The 23,834-nt window shown below is 44.7% G+C and overlaps 1 protein-coding gene across 1 annotated transcript in view; it reads right to left on the bottom strand.

The window, feature by feature from the left end:
* CLPTM1L (CLPTM1 like) overlaps positions 1-23,834 on the bottom strand; it is a 1,829,238-nt gene that overhangs the window by 907,839 nt on the left and 897,565 nt on the right. Inside the window, exon 8 of the mRNA XM_085606118.1 lies at positions 6,143-6,227. Within this exon, the coding sequence (XP_085462244.1) occupies positions 6,143-6,227 (85 nt within the window). The remainder of the gene's footprint in view (positions 1-6,142; positions 6,228-23,834) is intronic.

The raw sequence follows: 23,834 nt of genomic DNA, 5'->3' as shown, positions 1-23,834 counted from the left end.
GCAGCAAACGTGGTTCGTGGTGCACTCTAGTTGGGAGATGAAGTCCACTTTACTCCTGAGTGACCTTGAGGGCCAAGAAGCCCTCCTAGTATCTCCTCCTGTAAGTCTTACACCGTGGAATTCCTGAGAGTTGTTGGGAGGCCCAGCCCCCTTTCTCCACCACTCTCTAAACATGACTACTAGTTAAAAAAAAAATAGAAATTAACTGGAAAAAAACAATGGTTACAGGGATGTTATAGTTAAGCTCAGGTTTCACTCGTATAAAACCAGTGAAATTCAGCAGTTCTAGTTAGCTGAGCTAACTATAACTCGCGCCCCTGTTATGCACTACTTATGACCTCACATATTACATCACTCATGACATGGTCAGTGACATCACTGATGATATCTCAAAGGACATCACTGATGATATCATTCACAGAATATGACACACCCACGCACATCTCAATATAACCATTCATACATCCACTCCAACTTCCACACTACCATTCTCAAAATGATTGACACACCAATACCAGTACTTACATACTCACTCACTGATTCATAGGTCTACACACAGAGCCACTAAGTCACCCATAGAGCCACTACTACACCAACTCACTAAATAATACAGCCACTAATATATCCACTTTTACACCCATACAGCCACTAACACACTGTCAGTCACCCATAGAGCTACTCACACACCTACTCACTCACCCATAGAGTCAATCGCACAGCCACTTACCTATACAGTTATACAAACATCCACTTACTTATTCATACAGATACTAACATATACTCACAAATACAGTCACTGACACAATCACTCTTTCAAACATACTGTCACTCATATACTCCAACACGCACCTATACTACCTTTCACATATGCAGTTACTCACCCATATACTACTGACACATCTATTCACTCACCGACACAGCCATACACACACTCAACCCGTATAGCCGCTCACAGACACACTCACTAACCCATACAGCCACTAACTCACCCACTCACACACACCCTCACCCACCCACACACACCCTCACCCACCCACACAGACACTCATACACCCATACAGGTACTCAGACAACCAATCAATCAACCATACAGCCACTCATGTATCCACTCACCAACCCATACAGCCACTTAGACATAAAGTAACAGAATGATGCAGACATTCACCCAACCTAATCACTCACCAATACATTCACTGAGACACCTAATCACTCACATATACGGTCAGTCATACACCCACTGGATCATCCACTTACACACCCACTGAATCACCAATCACCAAGTCACTGGATGATGTCATCAGTGATTTCACCGACCATGTCATGAATGATGTATAATGTGAGTGCATTGCGGAGGTGCGAGTTATAGTTAGCTCAGCTAACTATAGCTGCTGAATTACTCTGGTTTTGTACGAGTGAAACTGGAGTCTAACTAGAACGTCTCTGTAACCTGTTCTTTTCAGTCAGTGAATTAATAAGGTTTTTTTATTCCACTTCCTAACTATAATGTCCCTTTAACCATTATATATATATATATATATATATATACACACACACACACACACACACACACACACACACACACACACACTTCTCCCCCTTCGGAAAGACATGAGCCGCACTCGGAACACAAAGTTAAAACCATTTAATGAGCAGCTGCAGGCAGTCCTGACGCGTTTCGTTCATCACTTGAACTTTTTCCAAAGGTAAGCCCTGGCCACAGCAACTGATTGTAAACCAATGGAAATGATTGCATTTTCAATAATTTGGTGCATGCTGGTACTCGTGGTTTAACAAACAGTTTCAATGAAGCCCTCCAGTGGGTTGTGGCAATGTCTATACGCTGACTCACGGGAAGAAAATCTTCCCTGTTCAGTGTTGCTCCTTCCGCAGTCCTATTTTTGAGGCTGCCAGGATCCATGCCATATTCAGTATATGGCGGCGTCCGTTACCCTTGTTCGTTTTCACGAGGCAAACAAAGTTGGTCCAAGGCTGGGTAAGGGTGGCGCACTTGCTGGCGGTGCGTCGCTCTGTGGCGGGACCAAGCCGCTGAATATGCACACACTTCTCCCCCTTCGGAAAGACATGAGCCGCACTCGGAACACAAAGTTAAAACCATTTAATGAGCAGCTGTGGGCAGTCCTGACGCGTTTCGTTCATCACTTGAACTTTTTCAAAGGTAAGCCCTGGCCACAGGAACTGATTGTAAACCAATGGAAACGATTGCATTTTTAATAATTTCGGCCCTCTAGTGGACATCTTGATGGATAAGCAGTTGGTGCATGCTGGTACTCGTGGTTTAACAACACAGTTTCAATGGAGCCCTCCATTGGGTTGTGGCAAAGTCTATACGCTGTCTCACAGGAAGAAAATCTTCCCTGTTCAGTGTTGCTCCTTCCGCAGTCCTATTTTTGAGGCTGCCAGGATCCATGCCATATTCAGTAAATGGCGGCGTCCGTTACCCTTGTTCGTTTTCACGAGGCAAACAAAGTTGGTTCAAGGCTGGGTAATGGTGGCGCACTTGCTGGCGGTGCGTCGCTCTGCGGCGGGACCAAGCCGCTGAATATTCACACACTTCTCCCCCTTCGGAAAGACATATATATATATATATATATATATATATATATATATATATATATATATATATATATATATATATATATATATATATATATAACCTTTCTTTTTTTCAAAGTGTATATGTACATATATATAAAATTATATTTACAGGGATGTTATAGTTAGGCTCGGGTTTCACTTGTACAAAACCAGTGAAATTCAGCAGTTCTAGTCAGCTGAGCTAACTATAACTCGTGCCCCCGCAATGCACTGCTTTTGACCTCACATATTACAACACACATGACCTGGTCAGTTACATCAAATGACATCACTGTTTACATCATCTGTAACTGAGCGTTTTAAAAGCGTTTATGAATGTTAAATATATATGCTATGGTGTGTTGGTGAATCAGTGGGTGTATGAGTGCCCCTATGGATGATTCAGTGGGTGCATAACTGTATAAGTGAATGATTAGGTGTCTCAGTGAATGTATGGGTTAGTGACTGGTTGTGTAAATGTTTGTATTAGTTTGTCAGTTGGTGTCTAAGTGGCTCAAAAATGAAGCGGTGCGCGCTGAATAGAAGGAAAGGCAGTCTTTAGCTGAGCCAGAGTAGTGAGCATGGACAAGATGCACACCTGGTGGCCCTCCGCCCTCGAAAGTCCGCACACCCCGACAGACCACACACGGAACCTCGGCATCATCCTCGACTCCTCTCTCACCATGACCCGCCAGATCAACTCCATCGCCTCCATCAGCTTCAACTGCCTTCGGATCCTCCGCAAGACTTTCAAATGGATACCCCCAGAATGCAGAAAAACCGTCACCCATGCACTCATAACCAGCAAATTGGACTACAGCAACGACCTCTATGCCAGAATCAACAGAACTCTCCTACACAGGCTACAGACCATACAGAATGCCGCAGCCAGACTTGTCCTCGGAACCCCACGGCTAAACACATGACCCAACACCTACGTAACATCCACTGGCTCCCCGTCGAGAAGAGAGTGACCTTCAAACTGCTCACCTACGCCTACAAATCCCTCCACAACATCGGACCCAAATACCTCAACGAGAGAGTCTCCGCTGCGCAGACCTCACCCTCGCAGAGACCCCCCGCATCCGCAGAACCAAAGCAGGAGGAAGAGCATGATGTCACAGCCAAAACCTGGAACGAGCTCCCAGTGAACATCAGACGCTCCCCCACCCTCTACACCTTCAGGAAAAACCTGAAGACCTGGCTCTACGACTGAACCGGAGCTGCTCTCCCACCCCCCAGCGCATTGAGACCCTCACGGGTGAGTAGTGCACTTTATAAACCCCCTGACTGATTGATTGGGGGCGGGAGGGAAACACTTTTTTGGGGGCTCAGAGGGTGTGGGAGAGCTTCTAATGTGAACCAGGAGGGGGAAAGCAGAAGAGCATGAAAGCAGCAGACTTTGAAGCTCGGAGGTCAGCTTGCTGAAGAAAGAAAAGACAGCCACAAGCTGAGCAGGAGCATTGCTAGAGGACAGCTAAAAAAAATAGTCCTCACAAGTGTAATAAATAACATACTAAGTAACAACAAATGTAAGAGGGGCAGTCCTCATGGGAGGTTACAACATGAGAAAAGGAGGTACTAAGGAGAGACTACTAAGCCTATTAACAAATCAAAAACCACCATTTACAAAGGACAGTAACAGGAGCCAATTGAAAAGATGGGCGGGAAAATAGGCGGAGTTTACAGTCCATACCTAAATACAGCATGCCTCGAAGAGACCGCGCAGTCGATGCATCGCGAGACCTAAAAATGAACACTGACAACTTCATATAAACTTCTTCTTAAGATTCATGTCCAGGCCTTTGCAGAACCTTTAAATGATGGCTGGTATCTTTCTCTTGGAAAGGTAGCCCACTTGTGGGAGGGTGAAAGTGCCTAGTACATTAAGAAGGGAACGGGCAGGGGCATCAGGTTGCCAAGAGATGTGGTAGGAAGCATGGTGAAGGGTTGAGGTGCACGCTTAGCTGCAATTTATTGAGAGCTAGGCACAAATATCCAAATCAGCAGTAAAAAAAAAGCAGCACAAACGTTCAAGCAGTTGCAAGTGAAATTCAGGAGTAGGAAGAGGACAGAATCCAGGGGCACAAAGGTTCAGGCAGAAGCTACGCAGGACATAATCAAGGAACGTGAAGGTTAAGGTAGCCAAGTAGCGGGAGAGGATTCAAGCAGTGACAAACAAAATGTTAACTCGGCAAGAAGCACTCACAAGCAGCACAGAGCCTGCAATTTGTATGTACCTCTTTCGCACATACATTTTCCCGGCATTCCCGGTTATACCCACTGCAGTCTCTCTGATTGAAGGAGTCGTTGATGACGTTGCCATGCATTAATTGGCTGCTGTTAGGACCTCCTACAATATGAGAGCCCCAGGAAATGCCCACGCTTGTGCAAACGTAATCCAACGCATTTTAGGGAGAAACAGGACAATAATTTTGCTGTGGAATACGTGTCACCTTCTGATGACGCCACGGACTCCTAAAGAGGCATACCCCACAGTTTGGGGACCTCTGGCGTACTGACTGCTTCTTGAGATATCACAATTACTAACACTCATATAGGGATTATTGTAACTAAATCTACCTCGAGACTATCTTTCTCTTTAATCTATGTCTGCTCAGGTCAATAAACAAACTAAAGTCTTAGAAAGGACAGTCCGTGCAGTAAACATAAGGACTGTGATCATAAGAAATACCATAAAGGGACCCGCAGAGCTGATTAAAGCAGCCAAGTTACTAAAATAACATAGGATGTGAGCCTATCTTTCAAACTTCTTCAACCATCGCACTGGTAAGTGCTGCATCCCATAACATGATAACCTTACTTCAGTGGTCATCATACAATAAATGGAAACATTTCCCATATAACAACAAAAACAAAGGCAACGCCTTTCCAACCAAACACCTTACAGTTTAGCATGCAACCTATTTAGGTAAGCTCTTCAGTGCCCAACAAGTAGATAGTAAGTGCTTTGTCAATGTTACAATACAGTACAATACATTGTGCACAAAAGGGGAATACTTGTAGGCCTATATGTGACAGCAATTATTTGGCTCAGCATTCACCTTTGCAATGGAAACGTGGCACACTGTGAATGGGGCATCAAGAGGAGCATACAGCAGTCCATGAGACAGCTGTCTGCTCCACTTGAAGAGCAAGGAGAAAGAAATGCATGCACACTTGAAGCGGTGAGGCAATAGCAATGGGGGAATATACACCAAATAAATACTTATAAGATAACTTATAGTGTAATACTTATTGGCACTTGCAATTTACATACTTGCATTTGTATTGGTACTTTGCACTGGTAAAATCTAACGCAGCTGTGTTTGATTTTGCCAATGTAATGTACTTTTCTTCATAAGGCACACTGTCTCAAAGTACTTTGATTCATCATGCAATGGTAATTTACAAAAGGAACAACAATGGAAAACGTTTACTGCTTCATGTGTTACACAAGGGCGATGTGGCCAATTTGCTACATAAAGCGTCTTTTAAAGACACACTCACATTGAGAGAGTTGTAATACTACTAACAGAATAGTTACCTGCTTTAGTAGACATTCCAACCATATTTTTTTTCTTCTTCCAGAAACTGATGTCATTTTTGAATGCCAGGAAATCAAATAGAAGCTGCAAGGAATAATTCATTTATTAGTTCACTTATGGCTTGGAAAATTACAATTCATTTGGTAACATGAATACATGAAACGTGAGTCGCCTAGTAAAACAGGACGTACATCACCTAAAAAGATCACATTTTAGAATATTTCTCAACCTTTTGCAAATAACTAAATCACTACATTCTCGTGGTCCCCTTTTTACATGTATTATATTTCCATTAATGTTACATTTCAAAGGATATTTTTGATGTGGAAGAACGTATGGAAAGTAAAGCAATTTCATACATCACAAATAACAGAACAGTTGTAATGCTGCCTCTAGGAAGCAGTGCCTTCAAGGGATTTCACTAAATATTCTCAGTCAAATCTATTCAAAATAATCACTTATTGGTCTAGCCCCAGCTGGTAGCTGACTATTGATCAATCAGAACATCAATGTAATTATTTAAAACATGAATATTCAACAACAGATCATTTTCAGACTCAGGTATGTCTTCTTTTCAATAATCAACAATTTTAATGTAACAAAATTAGAAAGGGTACATTGGGATACAACAAAACACCTTGATTAAGGATATATAAAAACTAAAACCTTTAAATCAAAGGCGTAAACATCTATTCCAAATTATAATAAAGAAGGAAATGCATCTGAGAATAACAGACAACTGTTCCTAAAAGGCAACCAATGCTGAGGAAATAGATATGTATGTCGACGTTTCGGTCTTTTGTGGCAGATTTGTCCGTCAGACCATCTTCAGGACGAAGAGTGGATTGTTATAGTAGTCCCCTGTATGAACATAATATAGAATTACATATATAGCCTTCCATGGCGTAATTTAAGAAAAAAGAGACAAACCTGTGTGCTAAAAGAGAAAGAAAAATGGCCTCATTATAAATAGGACCATTGCGTGCAACTCAAACCTTAACCCAAAATATAGTCAAGAAAGAGATAACTCACGTACCAGCACCAAACAAAAAATTGAGATGTGTGCTACAAAAGTATATAACTTACTTCAATCTGGTCAGACACTCAGTTTTGAACCAGAATAATCACGATTTAATTTAAAAACTTTGTGGGTTACAGACACCAAAGGGGCTCTATGAATAGGCTCCTGTATATCTCAACACTGTAAACACAGAGAATGTTTGTAAATCATTATTTTAAAATGAAAGTGACACTTCACAAAGAAACAAAATTCCACCTGGACCTCTGTCAATCAACGATTAAGGTCACATATTTTAAATCAAGAAACCTTTTACTTATCAGCATGTCTGCTATATATTTAAAATTGCGAAGGAAAACCACAAGGGCCTATCTGTCATCTAGATACACCTGAATGATGACATTACTGGTGTGTTCTAACATATTCAAAGAACGATTTAGAATTCTGAAACAATTTCTTTGTTTGGCATGCCACACAAGCCTAATTTCTTAAATGCAAAGACAAATTCTGTGAACAGCGCTGCTTTATAATGACCGCTATCAAGCTGCCTATACTCCTAATGCACTTAAAACGTGCTCAGAGTCCAATTCAGATACTGAAATATAAAATCTTTGCTATTTTAAAAGCACATTGAGCATTGTACCATGTGGAGTGTTGTGCAACTCAATTGTTTGACTGTATCACAATCGTATTTGTCTTCTATACCCTGCAGCTATGGAACCGTGGGTGGTGTAGGGGAAGACTAGCTGGTGCCGTAAATCACTACATTAGTGCTGCTGTTAATGCACTACATTTTATTTAATCATCTGAGGTCAAAAGGGCTCTCATTGCTTCTAAAGCCAAAGATGCACTGTATTGATTAAACTATTTCACAAAGTGCAATTACACTAATTTATTCTAATCCGACAGCCCTAAGTGTTTATATTTTAACAGTCAAACTAGCGTTAGATAGCAGGCTTACCTAAATCAGAAAGGCAGTCGTCTCAGTCTGAATAGGACAAGACACGCCGCTTAGTGAAATCTGTTGAAAACAAGGGAGCCCGCATTTAGCATAAGGCTAGTCAATTACACGGGATTACCCAACATGACAAAAGTTACTTATAACACACCAAGCTTGAAATATATTAGTCATGGCTAGGATCTCCCGTCGGGAAATCCAGTTCTAGTATGGGCGTACCTCGGGCCGCCGGATTGGCCAACCATGCCAGCAGTGTGCTTGCTTTATCTTGTTCCGCGTGCGCACGCGCCAAGTATTTCTTATGACTGAAACAATGCAGCCTCTCTACTTGTACTGCCACCGACTCTCTAGCATCTGATACCTCCCCCTGTTCATCAGGGCACTCGGGGCGAGCTCTTTCTGCAGCTCGTAAGTGCTGTTCTGCTGTGTCTACGTCCTGTAATAACGTCTTCCGTCCTCCCACCATATTAGTTATACACAGTCCTCTCACTATCACTCTAAAAGCGTCCCATTCAATTGCCATCGACGACGCAGTTCCCACATTTTCAGTAAAGTATTGAGTGATTCCTGTCCTAATCTCTGCGCGAAAGACCTGGTCTTCCAGCACCTCTGGACGCAATCTCCAGGTCGGAACCACAGGCCGTTCCTGAGCCCACTGGAGTCTCAACAATAACCGATTATGATCCGAAAGTGTTCTCGTAAGATATTCACTGTGTCCCACCTTAGCATGTATGTCTGGAGTGCATTGTATTGCTTCCAGCCGTACATGCAATTCATGCAGCGCAGAGAAAAAAGAATAATCTCGTTCTACCGGGTGCTGCGCGCGCCATGTGTCTATCAGACCCCATCTATTCTGCCAGTCTTGTCTAGCTTTGGAGATTCTGTGTGTGGGCGCCTCAGGCAATGGGGGCTGAGATCTATCCATGACTGTATCCGTTATTGAATTAAAATCACCGCCCATAATTACCGGGCCAGTCAAATATGGTGCTAACTTCCCTGATAGGTGGTAAAAAAGGCCGCCTGATCCACGTTAGGAGCATATACACTACATAGCGTCAATACCATTAAGGCGACCCGCTACTACCACGAATCATCCCTCTGGGTCCACTAAATGCTGTGTTGGCTGAAAAGGGACTGCTGCCCTAATCCATTTCAGCGCACCCCGTGCAAATGCAGAGTATGTTGTGCAAAAAATGTGCCCTCACCATCGGCGCTGCAGTGCCAATCCTTCAGCGCGGCTAATATGTGTTTCTTGGAGAAAAGCAATCTGGGCCCCCCTTCCCACCAAATAAGCATGCACCCTATGGCGTCTCAGCATTGTATTTAACCCCCTAACAGTCCATGTCATGCACTTTAATTCAAGTAACGCCCCATGTTGCAATTGAAGTCCTACAATTGACTGCACTGTCCAGCTGGACACACCGGTGGCCCTAACTGCCCCAAAATAAACCCAGATAACCCCCCAAAATCCCCACCCCAGAACAGGCACTAAAACTCTAGTTCACATCTAAACTAGCAAACAAACTATTTCCTCTAGTAGCTACCAAGGAACAACAAACCAAAAAGACAGGGGAGGCGACCAAGAGCCAAGAAGACCAGACCTACAGTGCCACCACTATCTGGCGCCATACCCCCACTAATAACTAAGCCCCAATTTCTCAGGGAACTCGCAACTCAGAGAGCCATCACATTCCAGTTCTCAGGTATCGCAAGAACCTGTCAGCCACTATTACTACTGCAAATCAATTGCGAGACTAGGCCAATGAGGAAAGGGGAACAGACAGGAGGTAACCCCGCTTAGAAGCTTTCAAGTCAGAATCTTACAACATTAAGCATTAGCAATCTCATCAGCTGTCCAAGGTGTGACATGCGGCAGTGGAACACTTCCCATCTCAGTCCCATCTGAATCAGATTCCACCGAGCCCTTCTCGATTCCGTCTCCATCACCGACGGAGAAAGCTTTTCCTGGGAAATTTCCGACACAGCCTGCAGCGCTGCTGATCTCTCCATCTCTGTTTGGGTTACCGTGGGCCTCTTTAGACCAGGGCGTCGCCGTCTGACAAGCTGTGATCTACGAGGGCGCGGTCCTTCCGTAGGTGGCCTCATACTGCGCCCTGCTTCTCCCATATCTGCTCGATAAGACTACAACCAGGCCCATGCCTCCTCAGGACTATCGCTAAAGTGTGTTCTATTGTCCAAGATTATTCTCAGACGCGCAGGGAACATCAATGAGTATTGTAGCCCTTCGTCTCGCAGTGCCATCTTGACCGCCAAGAACGAAGTCCGACGGCGTTGTACTTCAAGGGTGTGGTCTGGAAATAGTACACATTACTATTTTCCACCTTGTAGGGGCCCCGATGAGCGAGCTTTGTGCAGTAGCAGATTTCTGTCTTTATAATGGAGTAGTCGCACCACCACCGGCCTAGGGGGCCTTCCGGGTGCCAGCGGGCGAGCTGGAATCCTATGTGCTCTCTCCAGGGTATAGAAAGGAGACAGGCCCTCAGGTGCAACCTCAGATCTCAGCCAGTCCTCCAAATAGTCACTCATGTTGGACCCTTCCACTCCTTATGGCAGTCCAACCACCCTTATATTATTCCTGCGGTTTCGACCTTCAGCATCCTCAGCTCTCTGTTCCAGGGCCTGTAGTCGATGCCTGACATCCCCCATCTGGGCCACCAGTGTCTACTGAGTCGACTCCAGGACCTCCAGCATCGCTTCCGTCTGCTTCACCCGATCGGTCAGTTTGGCATGTTCCGTTCGAAGGAGGCCCAGCCCTAGTGCCACATGCGCAATGTCCTGCTGTAGGGCGTCCCTAGTGTCAGTGATGGCCTTCAGTATTTGGTCCACTTGCTGTTGCATTAGGGCCGCGGGTTGCGATTCTGCAGCATCCAGCTTCCCATGATCTGCTGCCAAATCTTCTGGGTCCGGGGGTACTCCCCCCTGCTTTCCCTGCGGTTTCCGCATGCCTTCGGTGCACCAGGCCACCAGCCCGACCTCCCGGGGATCCCTACGTTCTGTCAGAGTGGGTCGTGAGCTCCAGAAAGTGCCCGCAATGCACGAGGCCTGTCCCACTCAGCTTCAATAGCGGCTGCCCATCGAACGGCTTACAACCAGAAGATCACTCTGCCTCTTCTGGGCGGCCCCCGGCCCTTTGTGCTTTTGGCAATCCCGGCTATTCAGAAGGACCCCCAAAGCGTAGGGCGAGCTATGGGGCACTCTCAGTCAAATACTGCCTCTCCAGAGGCCCACTCTTCACCTCCAGTCAGTTAGGGCAGGAAGGTCATCAGCCGGGCGGTAGTGTTCACAGGGAGTAGCCCTTCTCCCCATCCAGGGCCCTGTCTGATAATTTCCCTCACCTCATAATCCAAAACGAGCCAGACAGGTCCTGCATCGGTAGGAGACTTGCTGCGCTCCTCTCAACCACGCCGCACCAGCAATAGGAGTCTCTCCTTATGCGACGATCCAGGAGAGCCAACTCAGTCGCTGCTGGGGAGCCGCTTCAACTCACCTCCAGTCACAGGTTCCACCGTCCGCCAGAGCGACAAGATGGCGGCCAGGCCCACTCCTGGCAGCTCAGGCAAGGGCAACGAACCGGGTCTCGAACAAGGGAAGCACCGCCAGGCCCCCCTCAGATCCCCGCTCACCAGGGCTGACACAGGCCGCTCCACCGCCCACTCTCCTCGGCTCCGCAGTACTATCGCCAGGCTAGCCCTCTCAGCAGTCAGGTCTCTGTGGCCCCCACTCAGCCAGCACTCCGGGGCTTAAGACACAGGCGGGTGTGGCAGGTCACGCTCATCCGAGCCCCCGCGACCTCCGGGACTCGATTCTGCTCCGTCCTCCACCGCGCTCCAGGCACTGATCCGTCGCGGCCGGCGCCATCCGGGCACTCCATCTCACTCGGTCTCCAGTCGACAGCGGGGGTTCAATCTCGCCCAGGACCGCCGCCTGTCACTCCCTGGGCTAGCAATTGTGATCTCAGGTCCTCGGATGGTGATCACCGGCTCTCAACACAGGATAATCGATGGGGTCGGCGCGGAGCTCCGGGCTCACGCGTCCGTCCTCATCGGCTCTTTAGCCACGCCCCCAAGCCCTAAGCATTATTGAACAGCAGTTGGAAAGTCCACCTAGACCACACAATGTTCCCACTGACTTTATTACTGCATGTGCCAGTCTCTCTTTATGTGAGAATTTTTTTTTCTCTTCGAGAACACCTTTTACTAACAACTAAAAGGTGTTGCGATGGGGGCTGTTTATGCCCCAGACATAGCTAACATCTATGTCGCAGACTTCGAAAACAAGTTTGTCTATGATATCTTGAGACCCTTCAGGTATAACATCATTCGTTGGCTAAGATACATAGACAACATGTTTCTCATTTGGAGAGGAAGTAGAAATCTACTCCTTCAATTTCATGACTGGGTCAATTCTAGGAATCCACATCTGAAATTTACACTAGAATCAGACAATAGCTGTATGAATTTCCTAGACATTTCCATTAGAGTGGACAGTAACAACTCCCTCTACACTACTCTTTATACAAAACCTACAGCGAGAAACACGTTGTTTAAACACAATAGCCATCATTCGCAAGCCCTCGAGGATGGTTTGCCCTTTGGGCAGTTTCTGCGTTTACGCAGAAACTGTTCACGAAGGGAGGAATATTTCATGGAAGCAAAAAAACTGAAAGATAAACTGCGTGCACGTGGCTATCCGGGCAAACTTCTTAAACATTCCCTTAAACGTGCCTGGTACAACAACCGCAACTGAATGAAGAAATTGACACTAATGGCGTCTCCATAAAATGGACAGGTGTGAATTCAGTGATCTTTATGGAACAGTTTTTGGGGAAATCACACGGTTATATTGATATCTGCCTCGAAGTCTCTTCTACTGCCCCTGCAATTGTAAATGCTTTTTGTAATATTACTACCTTTATCGCAGGGGATCTTACAACTAAAAGGAAAAAGCAAATGTGTAACATCAACCCTAGATGGTTTAACCACCTATGTTCAAAATTAAATAGAGACTTGAAACTGGTGCTAAAACAAAAACCAAGAGACAATATTAGGATTTGTACGGTGAGGAAAGATTATCATCTTGTCTTAATAGAAAGGAAAAAAGATACATGAGGGGGCCTGTGAAAAACTAACTCAAGCGGCAGCCACAAATGACCAAGTGCTATTCTGGAAAACTGTAAATTATCCTTTTTTCAATGAGAATAGTGTAACAAAAATTGATACTGTTATTGCCCCGGAAGCTTGGGTATCTCATTTTGAGCATATTTTTAACCCAGGCGCTAGAAAAAGAATAACTGCCACCGAAGATAAATTTATAATCCTAGAACCAGTCGGTATGGCCCCAATAACTCCAGAAGAGATAAAAACTGCTCTGGAAAAAAGCGCAAACGGGAAAGCGTCTGGAGCAGATGGTGTGCCAATTGACGTATACAAGTTTAACATGGCTCTCTGGATACCTATCTTACTGAAAGTTTTTAATGCAACACTGAAACGCGCCTTTTTACCTGCAACTTGAGTAGAGAGCATCATTGTACCCATTTTCAAAAAAGGGGACAGGGGAACGGCCAACTGCTACCGTCCAATATCTCTCCTTGATTCCTCTTTTAAAGTGATGGGCCGTATTCTGTTAGAAAAGCTTGAAAACTGGGCAATCGAAGACAATATCTTATCAGATGCCCAGTATGGATTCAGAAGAGGTATTGGAACGGTGGAACAATGCCTGAATTTAGATCTATTAATAGGGAAATATACCCAAGTAAAGGAAGGGGCGCTACATTTATGTTTTGAAGATTTAACTAGTGCCTTTGACCTAGTTAATTACCAAACACTATGGCAAACATTAAAGGGGCAAGGCACACTCGCAGAAATAATGAACTACCTGTCCCAGATTTACAATTTTTTAACTTCTAGGGTACGTTATGGAAAAAGAGGAGAATGTACTTCAGCTTTTAGAGTTACACGTGGCATAAGACAGGGTTGCGTATTAGCGCTCTTTTTATTCTCACTTTACATTAACAGTGTAGACTCCTTTTTACAATCACTACCCGTAGACACCCCAAAAGTTGGTACGCGTTCTACGCCTGTCCTTTTATATGCGGACGACGCTGTCCTAATTTCTAGGACAGCAAACGGGTTACAACACTTAATTGAAAACTTCGTCTCCTTTATGACTGACAAAAGTTTACAGCTAAATTTAAAAAAAACCTTTGTGATGACATGTGGAAAAAACAGACGTAAGATTAGACAACATCATGCTAGCGGGGTTGTTATAAATAGAGTCTCTACCTTCTCATATTTAGGAATGCTTTTTAGTAAAACTGGACGATGGAATACGCACATTGAGTTGAATAGCATGACATTTTTAAGAGTGACGGAAAGTATTTTTAGATTTACTACCAAAATAGGAAAGAAGCCCATACGAGAGATATTAGCCCTCTATCAGAGCAAGTGTATCACTGGGGTCTGTTATGGGGCCGCTATTTGATGGAGAGCACCTGTTGTTACCTTACAAATACAAGAAAATAATTGTTTTTAAAGATTATTAGCGGTTCCCCAAGCTACTGCAACCAGCATAGTACATAAGGAATTAATAGCTCCATACCTAATCGATACGATAAATTTAGCTGCCTGCTCCTGTGGAAAAGGATATGGTCCAAGAATGAAACTAAATTCTCGAAAGAAATTATAACGGACTGTCTGTCTGTCACTTGATTCTCACAGGAAAATCCCATGGTTGGAGCACATTTATAAATTATTAACATATTGTAAAATTGATTTTGATATAAAGAACCCTTCGACCATTCAAGAGATTAGCAAAAGTGATCTGAGGGCCACATATTTCAAACTTGTGAAAAATGATAAGAGATAGAGATGCTAACCTAAAAGAAAGTGTTGTCTCCTACCAGGAACGGGTGGCCACGGTTGGCTTACCTTATGCCTTGTTTTGGTAAGAAACATCCAAAAGAGATTCTACCTTACAAGGTTGAGGATAAATACACTACATTTTATAGTAGATTTCCCAAAAATGGAGCCATAAATTACCTAACTGCCCATGTGATGGAAGATCTGCACAATCAACTATGCACTTTATCCTATTTTGTAATTTCTTTATAGATATGCGGAAATCGTTTTTAAAGCCACTTATTTTTATCTAATATACTTAATTATAAACATGCTTTTAGTTTTAATTTGTAATTTAGGAAATGCAAAAATTATCAACTCCGTCATTAGATACATACAATGTGCAATTAGGAAAAGAAAAGACCATACTTTTTTGGAAGCTTTATTATATAAGAATGGGGACGATATAATTTAGCTGTGTAAACATAAACCTTTATAACTGAAAGTACAATACATAGAGAGAATCCCAAGCCCCTAAAATCTTATATACATATCCCATTTTATAAAACAAGCACCTGTATTTTATGAAAGAAAATTATCAATGAAATATTGTTCCTTTTTAGTATTCTTATATTGTATGAACTGTGATTTTTATTGATGTTGAATGCATTTTGTGCTTTTATGGTGATCTTTGTATGCACCGAATAAAGCTGAATTGAATTGAATTGAGTCAGTTAGTCCCTGTAGTAGGACACTACAAGTGTAATATGTGCTCAGCATGCAGTACAACCAAGACTACTAAGTCCTTTGAGATAAATGGACATAAAACTACCATTAAGCATTTTTAAAATTGCAACACAAGCAACATGGTTTATTGTGTTCAATGTCCCTGTGGCCTTTACTATATAAAAGTAGTCAAAAAACGCATCTTCCAACACCAATCAAGCATACGTTGCAAAGTAGAAAATGCACCTTTGCTTGAACATTATTGTCACGCTGTTCTGCTTGGGTTTTCGGATCAGATAGAACCCGCTCAGCAGAGCCTCTCTAACCCAAACCAGAACGTTACCCCCTCCCTAGGGCCTATTCACACCTAAATAACCACATATATGTACCACCTAAGGACAGGGAATTCCTACTATATATACCAAGACCTACAAGTCACAGCCTCGCAGTCCCAAACGGACCCAGGACTTCCTGCCCAGACGGCAGCCACAGACTTCCTGCCCAGACGGCAGTCACAGCCTCGCGGTCCCAAATGGACCCAGGACTTCCTGCCCAGACGGCAGCCACAGCCTCGCGGTCCCAAACGGACCCAGGACTTCCTGCCCAGACGGCAGCCACAGCCTCGCGGTCCCAAACGGACCCAGGACTTCCTGCCCAGACGGCAGCCACAGCCTCGCGGTCCCAAACGGACCCAGGACTTCCTGCCCAGACGGCAGCCTTAGACAAGTCACAGCCTCGCGGTCCCAAACAGACCCAGGACTTCCTGCCCAGACGGCAGCCACAGACTTCCTGCCCAGACGGCAGTCACAGCCTCGCGGTCCCAAACGGACCCAGGACTTCCTGCCCAGACGGCAGCCTTAGCACGAGTTCATCCTATAATTACCACGACATACAACAAGGGAATCAGTGTTACTATATATCAGATCACACAAAGACAGCTAGCTGAGCACAACTTGTTCCCCAGTTCGAAGGGCTCCTTTCTCCCTTATTCAGTTACCACCTACCTGATCAGGATTAACATCTGTTCATGTCAAGTAAGAATAGGTTACCCTCTTACACAAGAACACGTAGCACATATTGCTTTACTACTTTATTTAGTTATTACATACACACTCACGGAACATAATACATATCACATAACCTGCAAAGAAAAGTGAAAGATTGAGTTGTACACTCTAATAGTAAGGGGTTGACATCACCTTGGTCGTATGTAGCCTGCACTCAATGGTCATCTAGGTTCCCTTCTCGTCTGCGCCTCGGCTTCGCCTGGAAGTCACACCTCCGCAATCACGGGTTTACTCCCGTCTCCCTCTCCGAGTCACTGGGACCTCTTCCTCATCGGCTACTCTCTTCTCTTTGGAATATCTATTTCTCGGTTTTTCTCCACCTCCAAGTTTGTCATCTGTCTTCCCTGGAATAAGTAGCAGCTTTACTACTAACGGCCAGGTGCCGCCCATGGACTAGAAGCAAGTGCCAGTATCTGCCTCAAACTTTTACTAATATAGACGTGCATTTCCTCATGGAAAATTCCAGCCCGTAACCTGCCGCCCACCAAATTCTTGTACCTCCCCGTGCCAAGGACACGTTCCCAGCCGGCCGGCCTGATGTAGTGTCTTCGGCATGAAGAAAAATACAATCCTTCGATAAGGGCCGGCCTGAACCGGTTCTCTCCAAGCGAATAACACCTCCTAACTAAAACACTGCCTATGACCTAGAAACATCCCGAGCTGCCAGAGCAGGAGGAAAGATGGAGTCTCTCCCGTTTAAGGCCTACCAGGCCTGAATTCAGCACGGCTCCATGAAATACCCTCACTACAGAACAGATTACCCCTAATGCTAACGAATCTATCCCCTAGGATGTATATGCAAACCCTGATCTATGGGGAAGAACACAGGATCATGTCGAAGTGCCTAATAAATAGGCTCTATACACTACTCTAACCCTTAGACTTGAATGGGAAGAGACTGAAGTCACCTAAATCACCCTTCAACACAATAAGACCGGAAAAATCGAGCAGTACATTTCACCCTTGACTTCAGTTTATTATACATTCATTAAATGGAGCTAACATCTGTGGAAGAATAATATGAAACAAAGCTAACTGATCTATGTCTAGTACCAAGTGTGCAGAATTGAAATAATGAAGGAATACACTGAATAAAGCAACAGATAGAAATCAAAACAGCAACAGCAATCAAAATACCACCTAATATTTGGCGTAGCACGTGTATATCAGGTAACCAATTAAAGAGCCAGTCAAACCAGCCCTGGTCAATGTGTTTTCTAACTTCTTCTGTTAAGTCACGCAACTTGTCGATGTGAGCACGAATGGATTGTGTATGGTCAGACAAGTTAAAACAACAGAGACCTTCGAAGTCCGAGCAATCATGTCCATGTTTAAGCAAAAGATAATCAATGGCTGCTCTATTTTGCAAAATGGCCCTACGTTCACCCTGGGCGTCTAATAGCATGTCAGACAAAATTGTAGAAGTATGATTAATAGATTTCACCATCCAGCAGGCCATTTTCCCAATAGATTTGGCATTATAAACCGCCAAAGCAGGAACACCAATAATTGAAACAGCTAAGCTAAGGTATTCAGACTTGGAATATAAATGCAAAGATGGGTCACAATCCTCCTGTAACATTACAGTATCTCGAAGCACACGAGAGTTGGCATTCGGATGCGATGCGAACATCAACAAACTGAGTCTCGTAATGGCACAAGGGCCTCCGGAAATGTTTGCAGGGACAAATGGCCAGGAAGTATTACCACATGAGAAAAGCCATCCGGCAGGTAGTAACATCGTGCGATAGTGACTGGGGGTAACTACCAAACTATTACAAGTCATATTGTTCTGAACTGAAACACATGTGGTCGGTGTCCTTTGAAAGCACAAAGTCCGTTCGTGAGTTGTAATCGAAGTGGCGCCTTTTAGTTTTAGGCGCAGACATTCAGAGATCGCACTAGGATTACACGTAAGAAAGAAGCACAAATCACCTTGTGTGATATTATAAGTAAGTATTTGGGACTGGATGGGGGGTTGCTCGTTCGGCAATTCAATACATAGGGGGCAATATACATGGGTAGCAAAATCACCCAGGAGAATATTGGGACGGGCCTTCGAGACATTAAAAATATGAGTTAAAGTTTCCAATGAGGCGGGGACAGCAACCAGGCAGGTCGCCAGAATATCATGTACAGATCTCATCGGTGTCAAACAGAAGTGAGGGGCGTCAGTCACCCTCTTAGCAAGTGCGGTCCAAAAGTTCGATGATGAATCCCATGCAGCGAAGGAACGCAACACTCGGGTTCCCAGTTCATCCCGGGTTGATAGGATCCCTCCTTTCTCGTCGTACCAGTCCGAAAACAGTCCGGCTCCGACACATCCTGCAGCAACAATCCAAAGAATGATCTGAAAGAGAACCAAATACAGGCATTAATCATTCTCGTAAATAACATTTATCAGCCGGGACCGCTTCCCAGCTATCTTTCCCTGGTCTCATAACCAAAATGGTATTATCCTGACCGGTGGCAATGACCTCTGCTTGTTCAGGGGGATTCTTAGGCGACTGCACCCAAACTCTGGCCCCAGGATTATCCGTGGAGCCAAAACCTTTCTGGCCACGTACAGTTAGCAACGTTGGAGCAGTGCCTTTCATTAATACACCACTGAAAACAGGCATTATGAGTAATTGAGCCACTCGGTCAGTGCGATGTATCAGTAAGTCAACCTCACTGCTATTCAGCAGGAGCACCTTAATCTCTCCCTGATAATCACTGTCGATAATTCCTCCAAGCACCTGAATGCCTTTTACAGCCAGCCCCGATCTAGGGGCGATCAATCCGAAATTTCCAGGTGGTATCTGAACACCAACACCTGTCTCTATGATGACTCGATCTCTACTTTTTATAACAATGTCATCCATAGCATGCAAGTCTAAACCTGCCGACCCTGGGGTCGCTCTACATGGAGCCAAAGCTCCGGGAGTAATTTCCCAATACATCACAGTTTCTCTGATTTCATTAGGCATAGCCTCAGCATTCGGGGGAAACAAACGCATGAGTGGAGATTCAGCATTTAAAAAAGGACGATTATTCAAAATCAATAGTGCTTGGGGCAAAAAGTCTCGCCAATTTTTATACTTGTCATCCGTTAACTTACGCAGCTGGTCCTTTAGCAGGCCATTCAATCTCTCCACCAGGCCCGAGGCCTGTGGGTAGTAGGGGATATGGAATATCCATTCAATATTGTTTTCCGCACAGAACTCCTGTACCAATCTTCCACGAAAATGGGATGCATTATCAGATTGAATTTGGAATGGCACACCATAGTACATCATAATTAATTCTAATGTTTTAATGGTATTCAATTGGGTAGCTTGCTTACAGGGAAGGGCTACCAGCAGGCCACTGTATGTATCAACAATAGTGCAAACATATTGACAATTCCTACTCATGGGAAGTGGACCAATGTAATCGATCTGCCAAATTTGAGCGGGCAATTTGCCGCGATGTAAATGACCTTTAACAATTTGGGGCACCTTACGCCGTCTGATATGCTGACAAACGGGGCAGTGTAAAATAACATTTTTGATTAAATCTAAGGGAATATAAATTCCTCGATCAGCAGCCCACCTGCTAGTGGCCTTCTCTCCAAAATGTCCTGCCTTCTGGTGTGCCCATTTCGCCAATCCCGCAATATCAGAATCTTGCCTGTCCACCACTGCCTCAGCAATTTTAGACTTCTCATCTGCAATGTTATGAAAAAATTTGTCAAGAGAATCTATCGGGGTGTGAGCGTCCACATGGAAGATTGTAACAGTACTCTGTGGGAGCATCTCCCAAATTTCTTGCCATAACTCTTTTCCCCATAATTCTTTGGAATGTAACTTCCAATTATGGGAATGCCAAGTTGGCAACCAAACAGCCAGTCCATTGGCAGTAGACCAAGAATCAGTGAAAATATGACATGTACCAGGTAACTCTTGTTTCAAAACTTGGTAAACAGCGTAAAGCTCGGCAAATTGGCTGCTTTTACCTTCACCAGTTGTGCTCAACAATTTCTGTGTGATCGGATTATAGGACACCGCCTTCCAGTGCCGTGTCATCCCTATAAACCTCGCTGAACCATCAGTGAACCAAACATGGTTTCTTTCCGCTGCGGACAAATCATCAAAAGGCTTACCCCACTTGACAGGAGACTCCTGTGCTAAAGGTACGGAACATTCACTCTCAGTCTCAGTCGATGGCGCTCGCGCCACCTGCTCATGTAAAGAAGCAACTCCTTTCGGGCCCACACGTGCCCTGTCTTGTATGTACCATTTCCATTTAATCACACTCGCCTCTTGAGCGTGTCCAATTCGGTGAGTTTTCGGCGAACTCAGAACCCACTGCATGATAGGAATTTCCGGACGCAGAACTATATCATGTTCCAAAGTCAATTGCTCGGTATCCACCAGAGCCCAATAACAAGCAAGTAACTGTTTCTCAAAGGGTGTGTAACGCTCACCAGCATCAGGTAACTTTTTGGTCCAAAAACCTAACGGTACTTTACTCCTGCCTTGTTTCTGCCACAAACTCCAATTTGCATAAAGGCCCTGTACAGACACATTCAAATCCACGTCACCATCACGTACAGGCCATAAATCCAGAGCATGTTGAATTGCCTCTTTTGCCAGACTAAACGCATCTTGCTGTGGTTTATCCCATTCAAATGCATTCTTTTTACGCGTGACCCGGTACAAGGGGGCCAATATTTGACTCAAATGAGGAATATGCTGGCGCCAAAAGCCAAACAGACCAATGAAGCTCTGGGCTTCTTTCCTATTTCTAGGAACTGCAAAATCAAGAATCTTCTGTTTAACCTGAGGGATCACTTCACGGTGCCCTTCATGCCAATTAATACCCAAAAATTTTACAGCCTGGGACGGACCTTGCAATTTATCTGGGTTGATTTCCCAACCTTTCTCACGCAGGCACTCAATGACTCTGTCTAATTGGGTCTGAACTTCCTCTTGTGTTTCGCCTTGGATCAAAACATCATCAATATAATGACATATCTGAATTTGGGGATGAACCGGTACCTCAGCCAAATGCTCTGCCACCAGCCGGTGACATATCGTAGGACTATGCACATAGCCCTGGGGAAGACTTCTAAACGTCATCTGACGCCCGTTCCACGTAAAACTGAATTGTCCCTGACACTCTGGGGCAATCGGAATTGAAAAGAAAGCATTAGCAATATCAATGGACGCGTACCATGTACCTGGATGCTTTTGGATTCTCTCAATAAGTGTAATAACATCCGGTACTGCAACAGTCAAAGAGGGTGTGTGCTTGTTCAATTCTCGATAATCAACGGTCATGCGCCAAGAGTTATCACTCTTACGCACCGGCCAAACAGGATTATTCCAAGCAGAAGTAACTGGGGTTATGACTCCTGCATCCACTAACTCCTGAATAGTGGTACTAATCTCCTCATGACCACCTGGAATACGATACTGCTTCTGACAAACCACTTTTGTCGCATGGGGAACTTGTATGGGGGGCATTCTTAAACGACCAACCCGTATAGGTCTGGACGATATATAATGCGTTGTTCCAAATTGGTAACATCCGTAATCTAGATGCAAAGTCATTCCTCTCAAAATATCAATCCCAATTATGAATTCTAGAAGTGGCACTACTAGTACAGAATACTCTTTTCTGGGAATTCTACCTATTCTCATTTCAAGCAAAGTTTGAACTGCAGGGGTTTCTTTTCCACCTAATCCGGTAATAGTAAAAGGCTGACCTGTAAACTTCTTTGATTTTCCATGAATAAGAGTGGCCTCCGCTCCTGTATCTACCAATGCTCGGGCCCTTTGGATATTACGATGTCTCCAATAAATATCAATATCTACATAGGGTCTATTATCTCTGTGAGCCCATCTGTGTACCGGAGCTTGACCTATTTCCTAGTCATTCTTACTGCATTCTGTGTACCAGGATAAATCAGGATAAAGACTCTCACGTTTCTTAGGTATCGGTACCTCCTGTTCATATCCATTCCCAGTACGGAACGGATTCGTATCTTCTGCATTGTACTGCGGGTTACGATCGACCAAACTGTGACGATCCTCTCTCCTCCTCAACTCAGGGGATTGATCCCTATCATCTCCACGTCTGCTGTAAACATAGTCAGTTCTCCCCCTTTCTCTTTCCCCCTCTCTCTCCCTGTCTCTCTCTCGACGGGGGGACACATCACGTGCAGAACGTCGATCATCACGACGAACAGAGCGCCCACGGCGGTCGTCATCACCGCTACCGTCAGAACCACCACGATCACACTCAGTGGTCCGAACACGCCGGGCACCCTCCTTTCGATCCAAGCCACGTTTGCGAAACAACTCCCACAAACGAGCGGTAGTCTCACCATCAATGTCCTCCCTCCGCACACCATCAGCCAGAAGACCAGAAAAAATATCACGTCTAGTAAGTTTATTTTCACCAGGAGTACGAGTGTCAGGCCGGGACTGACGTTCAGGTTTAAACCACTCACCCAACTCACCGAGTTGGCGCACCGATTCCAAAACCGTAGATAATACGTTACCAGTCTGATTAATCAAAAAGTCATCATGACCTGCTTATAGGCAACAGGGGAAGATCGAATGATACGGTTCCGCACAGAAGATGTCAATGAACCATCAAGCAACCTGTCAGCAGTACCCAGAAAAATTGCCGTTTTCATCACCTCCTCTTTGAGACGTTGAGCAGCATCACGCAAAGTATACCACGGCTTGTCATTCACAGGCCAGTCAGATTCAGTAGGATATTTTAGATTACAACCCTCAGTCGCCAATTGGAGTAAAGAAATCTGACCAACACCATTATAGTTACGAAAATGATCCTGCACAGTAGAATCCAAACTCAAGGAACAGAACTTTAAACAATCGCCAGTATCCAACATAATACCAGCAGCGCCCAGTTCATAAAGGCGCACCATCCATGTGAGCAAGGACTCACCAGCTCGCTGCCGAAATCGCTGCAAAATATCACTAATTTCCTGCTGAGTAAAGTCTTCTAAACAGTCCAAAGAAATACCCTGCGGAGCATTGGGAGACTGCTGCAACTTCCGACGGAAAACTG

The sequence above is a fragment of the Triturus cristatus genome, chromosome 5_1 (genome assembly GCF_964204655.1).
Source record: "Triturus cristatus chromosome 5_1, aTriCri1.1, whole genome shotgun sequence".
Classification (NCBI taxonomy): Eukaryota; Metazoa; Chordata; class Amphibia; order Caudata; family Salamandridae; genus Triturus; species Triturus cristatus.
This window is presented reverse-complemented; position numbering and strand designations above follow the sequence as displayed.